General features: G+C 40.2%; 1 protein-coding gene and 4 non-coding genes across 5 annotated transcripts in view; 1 reads left to right on the plus strand and 4 right to left on the minus strand.

Annotated features, from left to right (window-relative positions):
- Window positions 1-8,112, minus strand: part of ABT1 (activator of basal transcription 1) — an 11,998-nt gene extending 3,886 nt beyond the window's left edge. The window contains exons 1-2 of the mRNA XM_008582759.1: window positions 8,050-8,112; window positions 613-751 (exon numbers count right to left, since the gene is read on the minus strand). Coding sequence (XP_008580981.1) covers window positions 613-751; window positions 8,050-8,112 — 202 coding nt within the window. The remainder of the gene's footprint in view (window positions 1-612; window positions 752-8,049) is intronic.
- On the minus strand, window positions 2,356-2,445 carry TRNAY-GUA. Its single transcript is given in 2 exon segments — window positions 2,356-2,391; window positions 2,409-2,445. It is a non-coding gene; the product is annotated as a tRNA-Tyr (tRNA).
- A 322-nt stretch (window positions 8,113-8,434) lies between the features above and the next one.
- On the minus strand, window positions 8,435-8,527 carry TRNAY-GUA. The gene is made up of 2 exons: window positions 8,491-8,527; window positions 8,435-8,470 (listed from the first exon to the last, which is right to left on the minus strand). It is a non-coding gene; the product is annotated as a tRNA-Tyr (tRNA).
- Window positions 8,528-12,564: 4,037 nt separating this feature from the next.
- TRNAA-AGC lies at window positions 12,565-12,637 on the plus strand. The gene has a single exon. It is a non-coding gene; the product is annotated as a tRNA-Ala (tRNA).
- A 2,065-nt stretch (window positions 12,638-14,702) lies between these two features.
- TRNAY-GUA lies at window positions 14,703-14,792 on the minus strand. Its single transcript is given in 2 exon segments — window positions 14,703-14,738; window positions 14,756-14,792. It is a non-coding gene; the product is annotated as a tRNA-Tyr (tRNA).
- Between the last annotated feature and the right edge of the window lie 4,286 nt (window positions 14,793-19,078).

Here is a 19,078-nt window from a genome sequence, read left to right on the forward strand (position 1 = left end):
GGGTCTTCCGGGAATTTTGCAGAACTTTTTGGAGAGTTTCTACGTATTCTAGCGATCGAAATAGAATTTTACTCAAGGGAACCGGGCGCGACTCCGGCTGAAGGTTGACTCGCCTTCTAAAAGTTTCATTTTTTTTTTTTTAATTCGAGTTTTGAAGTTTTAGTTATTTTTGAAAATTTAACTTAGAGTTTTGAATATTTTAAAATTTAAATTTTGAAAATGTAATTTAACTTTGGTAAATATAATTTTGGAAATTTAATTTGATTTAAGTTTTGAAATTTTAAGTTGTGAACTTTTAGTTTGATATTTTAAATTTGACTTTGTATCTAAAAAACAAATGGAACAATTAACCTTGTTTAAAGAACTTATTTGGCGTCTGTTATACATGCGTATCGATGTGTTTTCCATATGTACATTTATATTGCAAATAACTGTCAGATGCACACGCGACTCCGACTCAGGCGACCACCGAGCAGCTCGCTTAGTTCTGCTCTCCCTGGTTCTGTACTCAGACATTTGCCCTCATATCACAAACCACGCTTCCCCCTGTGCCCTACGAAACCGCAGCCCCAGGCGGCCCTGGGGCGATCCCTACAACAAACCCCGGGCCACCTTCCTCGCGCGGGCTCTTGGCCTCGGCCTCTTCTAGTCGCCCGAGGACGCGCCCTCCACTGGGCGCCTTCCACGCCCTTGAGGCACCGCGGTCCCTCCGACGCGCGCCAGCCTCGGGGCTGACTGCAAATGGCCGCGCCTGGAAGGGCGTACAAATAATCCGGTCAGCTTTCTAGGGAACGGCCTGGCATCAGTTTGAGGACTGTTACTAAATCCATCCCTGCTGTGGCATGACTCAGTTTCCCATCCCGCTCCAACGGGGGAGCAAAGTAACCCAGAGGACGGAAGCAGGGGGCACACATGTCCACAGTTACAATCAGAGCTGGTAATTTTTTTTTTCCCGCGCAAGCCGCCAATTATATTTTTAAAGTAACAGGGCTCCGCGCTCTTTCGGGGAGTGTCTAAAGGTCTAATAAGTAGACTCCTCCAGTTCTCACACGTCTGTTTCATTAATTTTATTGAAAAGCAGTTGCCCTCTGCTTCTTTTCTGAAGGGGGGAGGGTGAGAAGAACAAACTCCGTCTGGCTTTTAATTAACACCGACGTCTTTAAAACAGTAGTAGTGAATGAATTAGGAACACCTTTTGGGATTGCTTTAGAAGATCTGGAGTNGGGCGGGATGAAAGGCTCCTGGGTTGGAGATGCAGAGCCGGAAGAGGCAGATCCCCAAGTGAACGCCTTGGTGAGATGCAGAAAGGCGATTGATGCAGGGTCTTCCGGGAATTTTGCAGAACTTTTTGGAGAGTTTCTACGTATTCTAGCGATCGAAATAGAATTTTACTCAAGGGAACCGGGCGCGACTCCGGCTGAAGGTTGACTCGCCTTCTAAANTTTTTTTTTTCCCGCGCAAGCCGCCAATTATATTTTTAAAGTAACAGGGCTCCGCGCTCTTTCGGGGAGTGTCTAAAGGTCTAATAAGTAGACTCCTCCAGTTCTCACACGTCTGTTTCATTAATTTTATTGAAAAGCAGTTGCCCTCTGCTTCTTTTCTGAAGGGGGGAGGGTGAGAAGAACAAACTCCGTCTGGCTTTTAATTAACACCGACGTCTTTAAAGAACAAACTCCGTCTGGCTTTTAATTAACACCGACGTCTTTAAAACAGTAGTAGTGAATGAATTAGGAACACCTTTTGGGATTGCTTTAGAAGATCTGGAGTTAGGGCAGGAGCACGTGGGGAGTAGACGGTGCGAGATTGTCAGTTGTGCCAGTGTAATTGCTAAATAGTAGTTGTTTATGCTATGTTCTCTGCTTAGCGTATGTTCGAATATGTCATTAATAAAATGTTTATTCACATTAAATATCAACATAACATAGGTTCCCAAAAGACAGTCAAACCTCCAAAAAATTAAAATGAAATTATTGCCCACACTACTCGTGACCCTTCTCAACTAGGTGAAAAGTGAGCCTTCCGGGAGCTACCAATTGACTGTCAGTGGAACAACCTTTATCAGCTCTTTCCTGTGTATGTACCCGAAGGCTGTTGGTTTTTTTGTTTGTTTGTTTTGGGTTTTTTTTTTCTTTTTTTTTGAGTCCTACGAGTTTATGTAGAAACTCAGATGACAATTTACGGCTCACTGTGTTGGTTTTTTTGTTTGTTTGTTTTGGGGTTTTTCTTCTTTTTTTTTGAGTCCTACGAGTTTATGTAGAAACTCAGATGACAATTTACGGCTCACTGTGTGGTCCAAGTTTTCTTAAAATCGCTGAGGCCAGGCCCACGGAAATGAAACCCTGGGAAAAGGTTAAGTCCTTCGGGCCGGACTCGAACCAGCGACCTAAGGATGGCTACCACAGAGGTTCCTACAGTCCTCCGCTCTACCAACTGAGCTACCGAAGGAACCTGCTATATAGGACCTTAGGATACTTTAAATGATGTTTACTTAATGATTTTTGTCTTGACTATTCCTGTTCCTTTTAAAAACAGGTAAACATGAGGAAGTTCTTAGGGCATTAGAAATGTTCAAAAATTGTTCTGGGTAGTAACTACAAGTGTATGAAAAATTAATTCCCTTGGATATTTCAGATTTGTGCTTTTTGTTGTGTATTTTACATAAGTCTTAAAACAAAACGGAAACTCCACAAATGTTCCCTGTCCTGCTCCCTTAGGTATAACATACACAGGACCATCGCCCTTATTGAACATGTTGTCCCACTCAGCATCTCCTCTCACTGTCAAAATGGATGATGATGGTAAGGTTATCTTAAACGGAGACAACTGGGTGGAAGAGGGACCTACCTTCCTGAAGTAGAGTTACTGCCAAGTTCATTTTGGAAACTGTAAGGAAAGTAGAAAAGTTTAGTCAGGATCTCTCACCTTTCATCTGTTACAAATGGGCAAGATTCAGCACATTTGCTAGAAACAAGTTATAAAAGTAGTGTAACTGCGCATGTGTGTCCATTTACTGATTCAGCATGATTGTTGTAATAATGTAATGCTTGGCTTGTGGCCACTATTGTGTACTAAGAGCAAAAAGGTAACTGCTCTGAACTTCTGGTCAGCAGAGCACAGTGGAGAACGGCAGAGCTCATGTCTGAGGATAAAGCATGTCTGTGAAACTCACTTATGAAGAGTGAAGTACGTCTGCCTTGAATAAAGCTGCGAGAATCTTCTTTAAATTACCTGCTCGTGGCCTGCACAGGAAGGGGTAGAAGGATCTGAGATCCAGCCCAATAGAAATATTGTGATTCTTCTTCCTGAAGGGTAAGGAAAATTATGGGAAGACACAAATGTACTAGACACAAAACATGAAAGCCGTTGTATTAGTCTGTTTCTGTTGCTTATAACAGAATACCTGGAACAGATAATTTATAAGAAAATGAAATATATTGCTTACAGTTTCTGAGGCTGGGAAGTCCTAAGTCCAGGGAACAAATCTGCTGTGGGTCTTCTTTGGTGGTGGCTTTACAGTAATGCAGGGTCTCACATGGCAGAAAATGGTGGAGCAGAGGGAGAGAGACTCTTCATGTACTCTCCTTTCAAAGCCCTCCGATCCACGCCCCTGACCACCATTATTAATCTACTTGCTACTGCATGGTCCTACCTCTTCAAGGCCCCACCTTTCAATTACCATAATAGGATTTCCTATCCTGAACAGTTATAGTGGTAATTAAGCTTCTAATATATGAACTTTGGGGAACACAATTCAGTCAATCTACAGCAGGTGTTTTGTATGTGTGTATGTTTAGGATTTGAGCGGCTCATATTATATTGTACAACTATAGCAGAGCGAATAAATAAAACACAACACCCTAACCCCAAATTTAAAAAAGAAATGTAAACATTCCATCTATAGGTATACTGTCATGCTTTGTTAAGGAGCACCTATTGTGGTGTTCAGCTCCCTGGCACCTCAGACCAAAATGAACACCAATGGGAAAAACAGAAAGCCATCTGGAGAGACTTTTCTTTTTCATGGAATTTATGAGTTATGAATTTTATGGTAATATAAATTATAAAAATGTATGGAAAAGATTTCTGGTGAATTTGTCTATGAAAGACCATTGCTTATTAAAATCAAATTTCTTCATAACTGTAGTCTTGAAAAAAATAACACATTTTTCTTAAAAAGATCCTGCCAAAAAAAAAGATCCTGCCAAATGATCCTCATGAGGAATATCTGCAGAACATAACTAATATTTAATTCAGTTCCTTTCCATGAGCAACTAACAATATACGAGTATGGTCTGGTAAATTTCTTTCCAATAACATAACATAATCTGAGGAAAAGGTGAGAAGCCAGAGTAGAGAAATGGGCAGTTTCTGTGTGAGACAGTCACTCCCACCTATCAAGTGTGCTTACTGACTGAGCCTTGGACACCAGATGTGAAAGCAGCTGCCACCACCAAACCCCAGGATTTCAGTTCATATAGTCTCTCAAATAAAACCTTCACCAGTTTTCACAGGGGGCATCAAAAAAAAAAAAAAAAAGGCTCAACTTTTTTCTCATCAACTAGTGCTAAGGTACAAATGCTCCTTTGAGATCCCAGAGGCTCATGTCTTGCAGTCACATGGTACTGCACAGTTGATTTTATTCTGAAAACTCCAATAGCTAATCTCACCGATTAGTTCCTTTACCTGTAAACTAATCTTGGCATAAGAATCCTACCTAAGGGCTGTTAGGGTTGCAATATCATGTGCCTGGAATGGTCTTTTCCCTGATAATCCTCAAGATTTGCCTCCTGGATATACAAGGGCAAGTAATCTTAACCTCTTCACACTAGATTTACATATCACCTGGTGGGAAGACTCTTCCTTCTTTCATAATCTGGTTGACAGAACTACACCTCTTCACTCTTGTGCCAGATCCAAGCTCAGAACTGGCTTATGGGTAAATCTAACTCTCCAGAATAATGCCTGGAAATGCAATCTCACTCTGTTCCTTCTCACTCTGTGCCTTCTCTACTGTTTTAGAACCTTCTCAACTTGGTACCTGAGTCCTAGATGGTTTTGACTTAATCTTGCCCTCTTCTCCTAAAGCTTACAGACCACCCTAATATTCCCATGGAATATTATTAAGCAATAAAAAGGAACACACTATTGGTAAACATTACAATAGGAATGAATCTCATATGCATTATATTGAATAAAAGAAGCCAGATAAGGCAGTCTGAGTGCAATGGTGTTTACAACTAACTGATCACAACCATTTACAGATTTCTTTGTTTCTTCTCCACCCACTACTTCACTTGACTTGCCAAAAAAGGGGAAAAAAGCCAGATACAAAAGGCTACAATTGTATTATTCCATTCATATGACATTCTTGCAAGGGACAAACTATAGGGACAGAAAATATCTATAGTTGCCAGGTTAGAAGATAAGGGAACGGATTAACTATGAAAGCATATGGAAATTGGGCGGTGGTGTGTGGGGGGGCAGTGGTGGTGATGTAACTGTTCCATATCTTGACAGCGGTGGTGGTTACTTGACTGTATACATTTGTTGAAATTTGCTACACTAAAAAGAATGTACATTGAAAATTATTTTACTGTGTAAATTGTGCCTTAATCTAAAGTATGGGAAAAGTTACTTTTTTTTTTCTCCGCAGTTGGTCAAACCCTTGACCATGGTCCTATAACACCACACTCTAACCAACTGAGCTAACCAGCCAGCCTGAAAAGTAACTTTCAAAAAATTAAAATTGGAGAAAAGTTAAAGTGTAGGTTAGAGCTTAATCAATCAATGTAATCACCTTATTATCAGAATAAGAAAGAAAAACTGATTATTTCAATAGGTATAGAAAAAATATTTGACAAGGTTAAATATATGTTTATGATAAAACTTCTGCAAACTAGTAATATGAGAGAATTTAATTATAAAAGACATCTTTAAAAATCCTATAGCTGGTATTATACTTAATGGTGAAAGACAATGTTTCGGCCCTAATATCAGGTCCAGATCATAGATGTCCACTCTCATGACTTCTATTTAACATTATCCTAGAGGGTCTAGCTAGTGCAATAAGAAAGGAAGAGAAATAAAATCATATGGATTTAAAAGGAAAAAGTAGAACTGTCTCTTATTTGCATATAACATAATCATCTATGAAGAAAATCCTGAGGAAGCTACTATAAAGCTACTACAACTAATATGTGAGCTTACCAAAGCTTCAGGACACAAATATAATAAATCATTATCCTATTTATTAATAAATTGTATTTCTATTTGTTAACAATGAATAGCTGGAAGTTGAAATATAAAGTACCATTTGAAATGGTACAAAAGATATAAAATATTTAGAGATAAATTTTAACAAGGTGCAATTAAAAATAACACGTTTTCATGGCAGAAAACTCAATATTTTTCTGATGTCAATTCCAATTCTCCAAATTGATTTATACATTTAATGCCACCCCAATTAAAATCTCAGTGATTTTTTTTAGAAATTGACAAGCTGATACAAAATTTATATATATATATATATATATTTTTTTTTTGGTGGCTGGTCAGTATGGGTATCTAAACTCTTGACCTTGGTGTTATCAGCACCAGACTATAACCACCTGAGTTAACCGACCAGCACCCCCCCCCCGATTTATAAAATTAACATAGACAAACAAAAGATTCAAAATATACAAAACAATTTTGAAGGAGAAGAACAAAGTTGGAGGACTTAACAGTACCTGATTTCAAGACTTATGATAAAGGTATATGGAGTCCAGAAATAGACCTGCATATATATGATTAATTGATTTTGACAGACGTGTCAAGATAATTCAATGGGAAAAAGATAGTTTTGCCAAATGGTGCTGGAAGACTTAGAATATCCATATGCAAATAAGTGAAATTGTGCCCTTAAATCGCACAATATACACAAATTAATTCAAAATTAATTGCAGACCTACATATAAGAACTAAAACTATAAAACTTCTAGAAGAAAACATGGAAGAAAATCTTTGTGACTTTGGGTTAAGCAAAAAATTCTTGAATGGTTCACAAAAAGTATAAACTATAAAGAAAGAAAATGATAAATTGAACTTTATCAAAGTTGAAAAGAAAAATCTGTTCCTCAAGAGACACTGTTACAAGGAAAGTTACAGGTTAGAAGAAAATATTTGCAAAACACTTCTCTGATGAAGGACTTGTATCCAGAATACATAACACACTCTTGCAACTCAGTAATAAGACAAACATCCCATTTGTTTAAATGGGCTAATGATTTGGACAGATGTTTCACAAAAGAAGGCATACAGATGAGCAATAAACACATGATAAGATATTCACCATCATTACTCTTTAGGAAGATGAAAATTAAAGTCACAATGAGATACTCCAGACACCTAATAAAATGGCTAAACAAACAAACAAACAAAAAAAAAAAGTAAGAAACTAATAGTGCCAAATGCGGGTGAGGATGTAAAACAACTACAATTCTCATATATTACTGACGGGAATGCAAAATGGTACACCTTAGAAAACATTTAGTCAGTTCTCTAAAACAAAATTAGGCTTATACTTAGTAAAATCCAACAATCCCACTCCTACGTATATACCCAAGGGAAATAAAAACACACGTCCACACAATGGCCTATACATGAATATTTACAGTAACTTTATGCATAACTGCCAAAAACTGGAAATATTCAAATATCCATCAGTTGGTGAATGGATAAATAAGTTGTACTAAATCCACATAATGGAATACTACTTAGCAACTAAAAACTAATAATAACCAATAATACTAGGGGACTTCAAAAAGTTCGTGGAAAAAATGAAATTAAATGATAAAAATAAAAAATATAAACTTTATTTCTCAACATAAGTTCCTTCAAGTTCAAGACACTTTTGTAAGTGATGCCTTTTAGTTCCATTTCATGACACACTTCTATTTATCTGAGTCTTAGTGTTGCTTTGCTTTTGCCTACTCCGAACCCCGGGCCGCTTCTCGCAGTCAGAGGACACGCCCACCAGGGGGCGCGCTGGAAGCGTTCGCGTCCTCCCACCTGCACCGGCCGTGAGGCCGACTGAGAAGGTCGCACGAGGTAGGCCCTGTTTTTATTTCTCATTGTTCAGGTCTAAATTATTTATTAATACACATCGCCCTTGCGACGGGGGCCCCGATATATTTTTTTCACCCAGACTCGAACCCCATTAGGAGACTCGAGGTGGGAATGGAGAGAAAGGGTGTTTCAAGGGGCGAATTTCCCAAATGAAGAATGAAAACTAAGACTTCTTGGAAACCATGTTTATTTCGGACACATTTTATGCGGGTAAATAAGGATACGTGAAATGAAGGTCTATACATTTGAACAGGGTGTCGTCCATCGTTTTGGTAAGTAGAGAGGGCTCATTCACAGGTGAACTTACGTTGTCCTTTCAAAACAGCCGTCCTTCGAGCCGGATTCGAACCAGCGACCTAAGGATGTCTTCCCAACTAGTTACACCTACAGTCCTCCGCTCTACCAACTGAGCTATCGAAGGACACGCAAGCTACTTTCTCTTTTAGAATCTCTAAAATAATGTATGTCCTGATAATTTGTTTTAATTATATTTATGTTCACTTTTTAAAGTACTGTGCACTTTAGTCTTCTCAGACATTGAAAGTGTTACAGATTGTTTGTTTCATGGGTTTATAAACATGTAAAATTCATTGGTTGTATGTGTAAGATATTAGGATACTTACGTATATCAAAACAAAAACCCTACAAGGATCCCATGTCCTCCTACAGATCGTTTGTTTCATGGGTTTATAAACATGTAAAATTCATTGGTTGTATATGTAAGATATTAGGATACTTACGTATATCAAAACAAAAACCCTACAAGGATCCCATGTCCTCCTAAGTATAACATAGGTAGTAGGGTGAATCCCCCAGGTTATGCCCGATGTCCTGCTGTCCTGTCTGATTATCTCCTTTCTCTCTCAAAAGTGTCTGGGTTCACCCGATAAATGATGTGGTTGCCTAAATACAGTCAACTGGGTTGAAGAGGATCTTAGGGTTGTGAACAGAGCTGTATCCAGTGCATTTTGGTACCATTGTGATTCTCCTTTCTGAAACGATAAATGATGTGGTTGCCTAAATACAGTCAACTGGGTTGAAGAGGATCTCAGGGTTGTGAACAGAGCTGTATCCAGTGCATTTTGGTACCATTGTGATTCTCCTTTCTGAAAGTCGAATGGAAAGTCGTGTCTATTCATAATTCTAGTGATGAAATGTGAGGTGTTTTTTGCTTGTGGATGTGTAAGTTTTCTTCGTTAGATAAATGATTTGAGTAGTTCATATTATATTACATAATTATAGTGGGGCAACTAAAACGAAACAAAAATCTTTGAAATTTTTAAATGGAAATATAAATATTACTTTTTCAAAGCAAATCATCACAGAGGTTCAGCAGAGATTGTTGCATATTCAGCTTCCTTGCGCCTAAAACAGAAAAGGAGAAAACACTAAACTATCTGGAGAGAAAAGGCTTTGAAAAGAAAAATTCCAATTTTTTTTTTTTCAAATGGTAATCACCAATGCCTCCCATTAGGAATACTGAGAGCATGCAGTTGATATTGAACTCAGTAATTAAATCCCTTCCACGAGTAACTAAGAAAATAGTATCTGGCAACTTTCGTTTCGATGTTCCTAATCTAATGGAGAGCAGCTAGAGAGGAGGGATCCTAGGATATGGACAGTTTTTCTTGACATTATTAGGTGCCCTATCTGTCTTTGGATAGCAGGTGGAAATGTAGCAGAAATGCCAACAAGTAGTGAAATTTCAAGATAGTGGTGGATTCTATTGCTGCTACAGAATCATTGACTCTGCTGGTGTGACACTTAGAGGAAAAGGGAGCCCCCAGAAAGGAAACAGGAAAGAGCAGGTCCACCTTTCTTTGTCCAGCCTTGGAGTCCCTCTCTTGCCTCCCTTTTGGCAAAACTTAGCCAAAGGGTCAAGCAGTAAAACTAAAATGTGGTTTACAGAGTCCCACCTCCTATATCACAAGGGTGATTAAAGAAAGGTATGTGTCTTAGTCTGTTCAAGCTGTATCTTTGTCTGTTTGTGCTGCTATAACAAAGTACTTAAGACTGGGCAATTTATAAAGAGCAGAAATTTATTTCTCACCATTCTGGAGGCTGAGAAGTCCAAGATCAAAGTGCCAGCAGATTTGGTGTCTGGTGAGCGCTTGCCTTGCTTCCAAGATGGTGCCTTGTTTCTGTGTCCTCACAAGGCAGAAGAGATAGAAGGACAAAATGAAGGAACATTGTGTCCTCACATGGCAGAAGGAAAAGAAGGGCAAAAAAGAGTCAATCACACTCCCCCAAGCTCTTTTATGAGGGCATTAATCCAAACATTAGGGCAGAGCCCTAATCACTTCCTAAAGTCTCCACCCCTTAATACTATCACATTGGGTCTTAGGTTCCAACATACTGAATTTTGGAGGGATACACATATTGAAACGATATCAGGCTGTGGTAACAAAATACCACAGATTGGGTGGCTTAAAACAACAGAATTTTATTTTCTCAGAGCTCTGGAGGCTGGGAAGTCTAAGATCTTGGTGCTGACTCATTTGGTTCTTGATAAGGGCTGTCTTCTTGGCTTGCAAATGTCCACCTTCTATCTCTGTCCTCACATGGAAAAGAGAGAGAGAACATGTGTAAGTGCTCTGACATCTCCTTTTTAAAGGACACTAATTTATGGGTCAAGGCCTACCCTTATAACCTCATTTAACCTTTAACTACTTCCTTAGTGCACCTACAGTCACTTTAGGGGTTAGGATTTCAACATACAAATTTGGGGGGAGCATAATTCAGTCCATAACAGTGAGTTTGGAATTGAGAGTCAATAGTTTAACAACTGATAAAACTTCTATGTGAATTTGAACATATTCCTGGTCTTCATTTACCTCTGTGGAAACTGAGAGATTGGAAAATTTAATATCTAATCCAATGTTACTGGAAACCAGAACTCCCAACTCATGGCTGAAAGCCCCAGACAAACCAATCACTCCCAGTTTACAGTCAGTCATGCCAAAGCACAACCCATGGGCCTGAGCTATGGGATGGGTTTAATTTTCTTTCACTCCAGTTGCACATCTGCATTCCTAACAGTGCCATAGAAAATAAACAGGGAGAAAAGAATAAATGGAGGCTAAACTGACTGGGTAAATTCTGTCCAGGGACATGTAAGGAGAAAGCACCTAGATGGCAGTAAGGATCAAGGCAAGACTGACCTTTTTTTGAGATTTTTTTTTTTGAAGCCAAGTTTTGAGAACGGTGAGTTTCTACACACACTTGGAACACCTGAGTTTTTAACTCTCTTGTCTAAGATGTGAGGGGGTAGTTGGGTGCGGCAGGAAGAAAGAGGGCTTCTTCCCAGAGTGATCAACTTTTGATCAGCCCTGATTGCAATGAAAAAGCAAAAGAGAACAGCAAGTTTTAAGGCAAGTCTAAAGGTCTTAAAAAGTCCTGCTAAGGATGCCTTGCACAGCATAGAGACAGAGTCACTTTCTTAATTACGATGTTTCCCCTTCTCCATTTCAATTTTGATCATCTTGTCACAATTCATCGAGACAAGAAAATAACATTAAACCAAAAAGAGGAAGTCTCTAATGATGGAATTTCAGAAAAAGAAGGTGTTGAAGGTACAGATGTCGGGAGAGGGACTTCATATGGCTTTCCTGAAAGTGATGGGCCTCTAGCAATGCCCGGCTCATCCTCCTCTTCACAACTAGCTTCTGCTGAACGGTGTCTAGCACCTAGCGCTTGGCACACACATGGCACCTGGTATTCAACAGGCCCAGAAGAAAAAGAAGCAACTACGAATGCCTTTGACTTTCTGCAAGAACTCTGGCTTCAAGTCTGCAACTATAAGTATATTCGCTTCTCTTGTTGATATTTACTTTGTAAAAATAACTTGTACGACTGACACCCGTTGATCGAAATCGGGACTACGGAAGCCACAATGGAGAAATCAGATGAGACACACGCCCCCTCGTGGCCATGCGTCCTCCGGCGGTGATAAAGCCATACAAAAAGCGGATCTTACGGGACAGTCGTAGATCCGTAGCGACTATAAAGAACCTGTTTCTGGGATCAGTTGAGTCAATTGGCGGAAATTTTAGGAGTGCAGGGATTGGTGGGAACTTTTGGGTAAGCCAAAGCCACAACTCATTTCTAGAGAAACTTGGTTTTCCCTCCTGCCAGCGTCCTCAATTTCTTTCCGGTTCCTGGTTTTCGTAGATGATTCTAGTGTTAACATCTTGCCCAATTCCCAAGACAGGTGTTTCTGCGGACTCCGCACCCTGGTCCACTTGAACTCTGTGGTCTTCTCGCGACAGGAGCCAGAACCGGAGAACAGGTTATAGGTGGCGCTAAGTGGCGGAAGTCATCTGGGGGCTGTTTGACCCCCAGTAATCTGCAGTCGCACTTCCTATTGGCTCACAGCAAGTGTCAATTGAAGTGGCAGCGAGTCCTGAATTACTTCCAGATACCAAGGAGGGTAAAGGATGTAGGCGGGTGCGCTCGGGTGGGGAATTAGCTCAAATGGTAGAGCGCTCGCTTAGCATGCGAGAGGTAGCGGGATCGATGCCCGCATTCTCCAGTTTTGTATCCTCACCCTTTTCTCCAGTGTTATATCCTTACCCTTTGGTCTTTACTCCTGTCTTTAATACCCGCATTCTCCAGTTTTGTATCCTCACCCTTTTCTCCAGTGTTATATCCTCACCCTTTTCTCCAGTGTTATATCCTTACCCTTTGGTCTTTACTCCTGTCTTTAATGTCTCGCTGAAACTAGAGCCGCTAACAACACGAGCCCATTTTATAATACGGATGGTCTTTCCTTTGAGAGCCATGTACTCCAAGTTCCCTCATAGTCCATGAAGACCCACTTCCTCCGTGGTTCCCTCGTCTTCAGACAGTTGTACCACAGGACTTAGTTCTTTGGGATTTTTCTCATGTTTTGTAGATATTGGTCTCTGCCAGATGAATTTGCAAATCACTTCATTTACTGTATGTATTAATATTACATTTTTATTGTCAATCTATTTTCCATAAGTCCGACCTATTTAGGATCACCTGAAGCACTTACAACCTAACAAATACACTCCCGTTTCTGAATGGGATGGTAAGAGCCAGAGAATATGTAGGTACGTCAGAGTTTTGGCTTTTTACATTCACTCTTTCTCTTCTAGACTCATCTATGTGTATCTTGGTGGTGGTGGTGGTGGTGGTCTGCTGCTGCTACTGGTGCTGGAATATGGCAAAATATGGTGCAAAAAGTGAGTGGGGAATTGCAGTGGCGAATCTATCTGGATTGAAATGTATTGCGCCTTGGTGAGAAGTTTAGTCTAGGACTATCTAATAAACGTTGCATTCAAGGCCTCAACATTATCTTTGAAAAGAAAATTAGCTCCCCCCACCCCCCAGAACTCGCTTTTCAAAAGCAAGGAGTTCATCGGGAGCTGCCAGTTTAGACCTGTTTGCAGCCATTAACAGTAATTTCCAATGTGTCTTGGGTGGGATTCTCAAACCACTACCCTAATTCAACAATCCTCGGCTTTGTGGTCTTTATTACTTCTCCAGGTGATTCTGATACAGACCAAAGTTTGAGAATCATCTGCTTAGAGAATAAAAGTTCTGAAGCATGGAAAGGAAGATACAAGAAATTGCCAGGTACAAAACCCTCAGACAACACTTTCTTCCTTTGGTCTAGTATCTTTGTCATTTACTTTGTCATTACTTTGATCATTATAATATCTTTGTCACTGAAGACTATCCCATAGGTATTAAGGACCACATTTTTGAGACAGGGTGGAAGTGGGATTAATACATTTTCATGAGATTGGCACAAAAGTAGGAAATGTGTCCTACTGTTAAGTGAGATCTCTCTCTTTTGAGCTAATTCTCCAAGTGGATAGGAAATCCTGTCCGTTTTTTCCCTCGTGTATTATTTTCTCCTAAAATTGTGTTCTCTCCTAGCAGTGTTTTTAAAACCTCGCAGCACATTAAAATCACCTGGGGAGCTTTTTAAACGACCAATGTCTGGGTCTCACTTCCACAGTGGCCCAAGCATAGGCCCTTAGTAAAATCTTCCTAGGTGATTCGCATTCCAGCAGATTTCCTCAGCCAGGGTTGAAAATCCTGTCTCTCACTAGCAATGTGACTTCTCTAACTTCCTTGTGCCTTATGCATAATTAAAAGGAGAAGGTCGAATAGACCCCCCTGAATTTCATCCCGGCGCCGGACACCGTGGGCGCTGTCAGTTGTGGGTCAAGCCTGAGCGCCAACAACTCGGAACTCTCAGACCGCCAGGAGGCGCGCGTGCGCCACCGCTTGCCTGCTGGTCCGAGTGGCGCCCCTCAGCCCCCCTCCGCCTGGCTCGGCTGCACGGTTGAGGGGCGAAGACGCTTCTCTAGACCCCTAGGCCAGTGGGCCCGCCTCTGATCGGTGTCGTAAGGGCTCTGGCCTTCTCTGAGGGTTAGGATATGCGAACTTCGGGTTTGACGTCTGATGGCGCGTATTAAAAATTGTTACGGAGAACAATATTTTTTAAAACGTAGAGATTCGCTACACATCTAAAGATGCTCTTATCTTAGATAGGTGTAACTGGAATGTGCCTTTCTGGGGGTAGTGATAAAAACGCCGAAAAAAATAAAAAAGGAAGGAGTTCCTTCGAGCCGGATTCGAACCAGCGACCTAAGGATGCCTGAAGAGGATCACACTACAGTCCTCCGCTCTACCAACTGAGCTATCGAAGGACTCGCAGGGACAAGTTTCCCACTGGGGATGCCATCTCTGCTTGTGGCTGGGAAACGGTGGACATTTGCTGTTTTAAATAAATGTAAATATCTACGTAGTTCACTGTTGCCTCAATTTTTTTTTTTTTTTTTTTTTTTAACCAACACACCTTCAGAACCGACCGACACTCAGAAGCCCTCTGTCCTGGACCAACGAGAAAACTGGAGCACCAATGCTTACCGGTTTGCAAAAGGGAAAACAAAACGTTAAGGAGGCACAAGGAACTGATACTTAGCAAGAGCCCCTTTTATTGTGATGAATGAATTTAAATAACCAATTCTGACTCCACTTGTAAATAGGATTTGAAATACTTTAATCTACAATTTTAACAAGATAATTAACAGAAGACGGAGGAAAGACAGGTTTAAATAATGAAACGCTTCCATGGCATACTAAAATGTTCCTTAATTGATGTTAGTCCCTGTAGATAAGCTAGATCATTACAATGATTTTTAACTCAACAAATACCTGTGGATGGGGGAGCTTAAAGAATATATTTTAAAATTATCAATCTTAACACAAGGTAAAAAGTGGTGCCATTCAAATATTAATTTTGCAAAATATTATATTCTTGTCTAGTTTTCTGACTGAAGCTCAAAATGGCTATTACTCTCCTTTGTTAATGAAGTACAATGTCTGGGTCTCACTTCCACAGTGGCCCAAGCATAGGCCCTTAGTAAAATCTTCCTAGGTGATTCGCATTCCAGCAGATTTCCTCAGCCAGGGTTGAAAATCCTGTCTCTCACTAGCAATGTGACTTCTCTAACTTCCTTGTGCCTTATGCATAATTAAAAGGAGAAGGTCGAATAGACCCCCCTGAATTTCATCCCGGCGCCGGACACCGTGGGCGCTGTCAGTTGTGGGTCAAGCCTGAGCGCCAACAACTCGGAACTCTCAGACCGCCAGGAGGCGCGCGTGCGCCACCGCTTGCCTGCTGGTCCGAGTGGCGCCCCTCAGCCCCCCTCCGCCTGGCTCGGCTGCACGGTTGAGGGGCGAAGACGCTTCTCTAGACCCCTAGGCCAGTGGGCCCGCCTCTGATCGGTGTCGTAAGGGCTCTGGCCTTCTCTGAGGGTTAGGATATGCGAACTTCGGGTTTGACGTCTGATGGCGCGTATTAAAAAAAGATTTAATTCATTAATGAGGGAACTAACAGGATGATAAAACTGATTCAAAGAATTTATTGATACTTACTGAAAGAAGCAATGCTGTAAATTAACATTCATAAGTGAGATACACAATTGGAAAATGCCCTACAGGTAAATCAAACTGTTACTTTTTTCTACAGGGCAGACGAAAAATAAATACCAGAGAAAGTTCATTTGCATCACTATCAATTATCTACAAGTTAACATTTACCCTTACAAAGTTGAAAAATACCCTAATCAATAAATACTAAGTCAAAATAATGGAACATACTCATAAAGTGGTGGTTCTCCGGCGGGGCAATTTTGACCCCCGAAGGGTGATTTGGCAATGAAAGGAAACTTTTTAAGGAGACATTTTTGATTGTCACGACAAAGGAAGTGCTACTGGAATATAGTAGGTAAAAGCCAGAAGTGCTAGTAAACATCCTATAATGCACAGGACAGCACCCCGCAACAAATAATTATCTAGTTAAAAATGTCAATAGTGCTGGGGTTAAAAACTCTGCTCTAGAGAATGAAAATAAAATGATCCTTGGACAGACCTTTTAGAAAATGTTCTAGGTCTAAGATGACATTGAAAATACATGAAGCTTTCTTTTGTTTCCAAATTTTAGACTTTTTTTTTTTTAATCTAAAGGCTGAAGAAAACCTGGCAAACACAATAAATGTTTATTTTAAAGTCATTATGAAGCTTTTTTTAATAGAATCCATTCCTTTTTTAAAATTTTTTTTAACTTTTAAAAGTGATACAAACCCCTTAGTCACTCACAATCTACCTTTCCCTAATCATCTACATTCATTTTGCCAAAGTTCTGAGTTCTTTATCATTAACATTTTCTAATTCTCACTCTTTTCTCAATTTCTTCAAAGCCACCTCACTCAGACCCTCACCATCTTCTAACTGGAGTCACTTAGTACACTTTTGAATCCTGCCTCTCAATAGCAATATGACTTCTCCAACTTCCCTGTGCCTTATGCAAAATGGGTGTGATGACAATGAAAATAATACAGATCATAAGGGGATTGCTGTGAATATCAAATTGCATTCGTAAAGCACCTGTTTGAGGTGTGCTGTCCACTGCCCCACTGCCAAAGGCTGGAGCAAGTGAACCCACCCTGGGCACTTTGAAAGGCTTTCATCTGGTCCTCATCTTTGAGTAAGTTAGAGTCTGAAGAGTTCAAGGATGCACCATAGGAAAAGTCTAACATTTCTAAGTATCTGGTATGTCTAGGCATTATGAACATTCCCTTCACCAACTGAGGTCAGGGGCTTTCTGTCCTGTTGTGTTCATAGTTAGCCTTTGTGCAAATAGCCAGTGGCAGGGCCTTAATAAATTATAACTGTTGTTATTATGCTTAATAAAGAAACTTTAGTGAATAGGAGAATCATTTTATGTAGTTCTAACAACACTGTATGAGGTAGGATTAATATTATCAGAGAAACAACTTGTCCAATAGTTTATTGCTACTAAGAGACGAAGTCAGTTCATTCTGACTTCAGATGCGCTCACTGGATACCTTTGCCTATTGATGCTGAACATACCAAGTGGATGCAATAAAGAGAATTAAGTGGTTTGATTGATTCTTCTAAAGAAAGGGTACAATATAGGGAATTGTTAGAGGAATTTGGTGAAGGGTAATTGTGGAAGAAACATGAGTGAGATAAGCTATTTTCTGATTATCCTCAATCCACCAGGCTACATTGTCCTTCACAAGGTCCTCCAAAACAATGAGGTGACTTTTCCCTTACTACAACACGGCTGTTCAGGCCTATCTCCACTCCCGGTCTTTCCTCACAGTGTAGCCCTGTGAGGATGGCTAGCTGGAACATTTTCTGGGATTTTTTTGTTTGTTTTTATACCAATTGAGTCCTTAGCCAAGATCTGTGAAAGGCAATTTCTTGTCCCATACTTGGATTCTTATAGGTGTCAAGGAGAGGTGTCCCTTTTCTGACCTCTTTTTTTTATTATTTTACATTTTCCCTTTCTGAAGCCTACTTAGAGTCTTACTTACTGTTTCTGCATTGAACACTGATATATTTTCACATGATAATACACATCTCTAGACAGGTGCCTATTGGTAGAATTCAGGCTTATGTCAGAAAAATTTTGTATGCATCAAAAGCACTCAAGCACATTCTAGCTGATTCTCATACCAACTCTATAAGTTAAGTACACAGAGCAAGGAGACTGATATTCTGATAATTTAATTAATATGCTTGGCACCAGAAAAAAAAAATTTTTTTTTTTTTTGGAAGCTGGCCTGTACAGGCATCAAACCCTGGGCCTTGGTGTTATCAGCACCAAGCTCTAACCAGCTGAGCTAACTGGCACAGAAAAACATTTAAGTGACAAAAGCTGTGTCTCAAACCTATAATCTTAACTCTTAGCTCATTGTTTTTCCCATGCTGTCCCTCCCCTTACCCCCCACCTACTAACCAACTAACACACACTAACCAACTAACACACAACTGAATTATGAGGTATGGTGTGCTTTCTTTTTATATTATAGATCTATTCTGCTAGTCAAGTTCATCACTATTTTTTACTTTTTTCCCCGCCATAGAAAATAGAAGTGCATCCTATGTATCATGACAGTGGCAGCAACAGTGAAATGGGTAGAGTTTGTGGAAGGTACTTCAGACTGTGGTATGGGCAACTTAATAAGGTCTGGCTGGAATCCAGTTACTACAGGACAAATTTTCTGTATTCTTTTATGGAATGGTCAGTCAGGTGCAGCCACAAGAGGAGAGACAGGAGAGGCTCAGGAAAACAAAAGTTTACTATACTCACAAGTCCTAGAAACATGAGGCATGGCATGTCGTGCAGGGCAACATGGAGAAGCCTCAGGGTGATCAGGAGGAAGAAAGCAGGAGAACAGGGAAAGCCAAGGCTGGAGCCTTTATTGGAGTTTCCTTGGGAAAGGCAAGGCAAAGCCAGGTGAATAGTTTATGATTCGCTAGTTTGAATAATTTCAATGGGCTCTAAGATTTAGGGATGGTCCCTAGTTGCCTGGTGTCTGGACCTGGGATGATTAAGGATGAGGAATATTACTTCCTGGAGTGTGTGGCTCTGGACTGCTTAGTTTGCATATCAAAGGCA

This window comes from Galeopterus variegatus, unplaced genomic scaffold (assembly GCF_000696425.1).
Source record: "Galeopterus variegatus unplaced genomic scaffold, G_variegatus-3.0.2 Scaffold2717, whole genome shotgun sequence".
Lineage (NCBI taxonomy): Eukaryota > Metazoa > Chordata > Mammalia > Dermoptera > Cynocephalidae > Galeopterus > Galeopterus variegatus.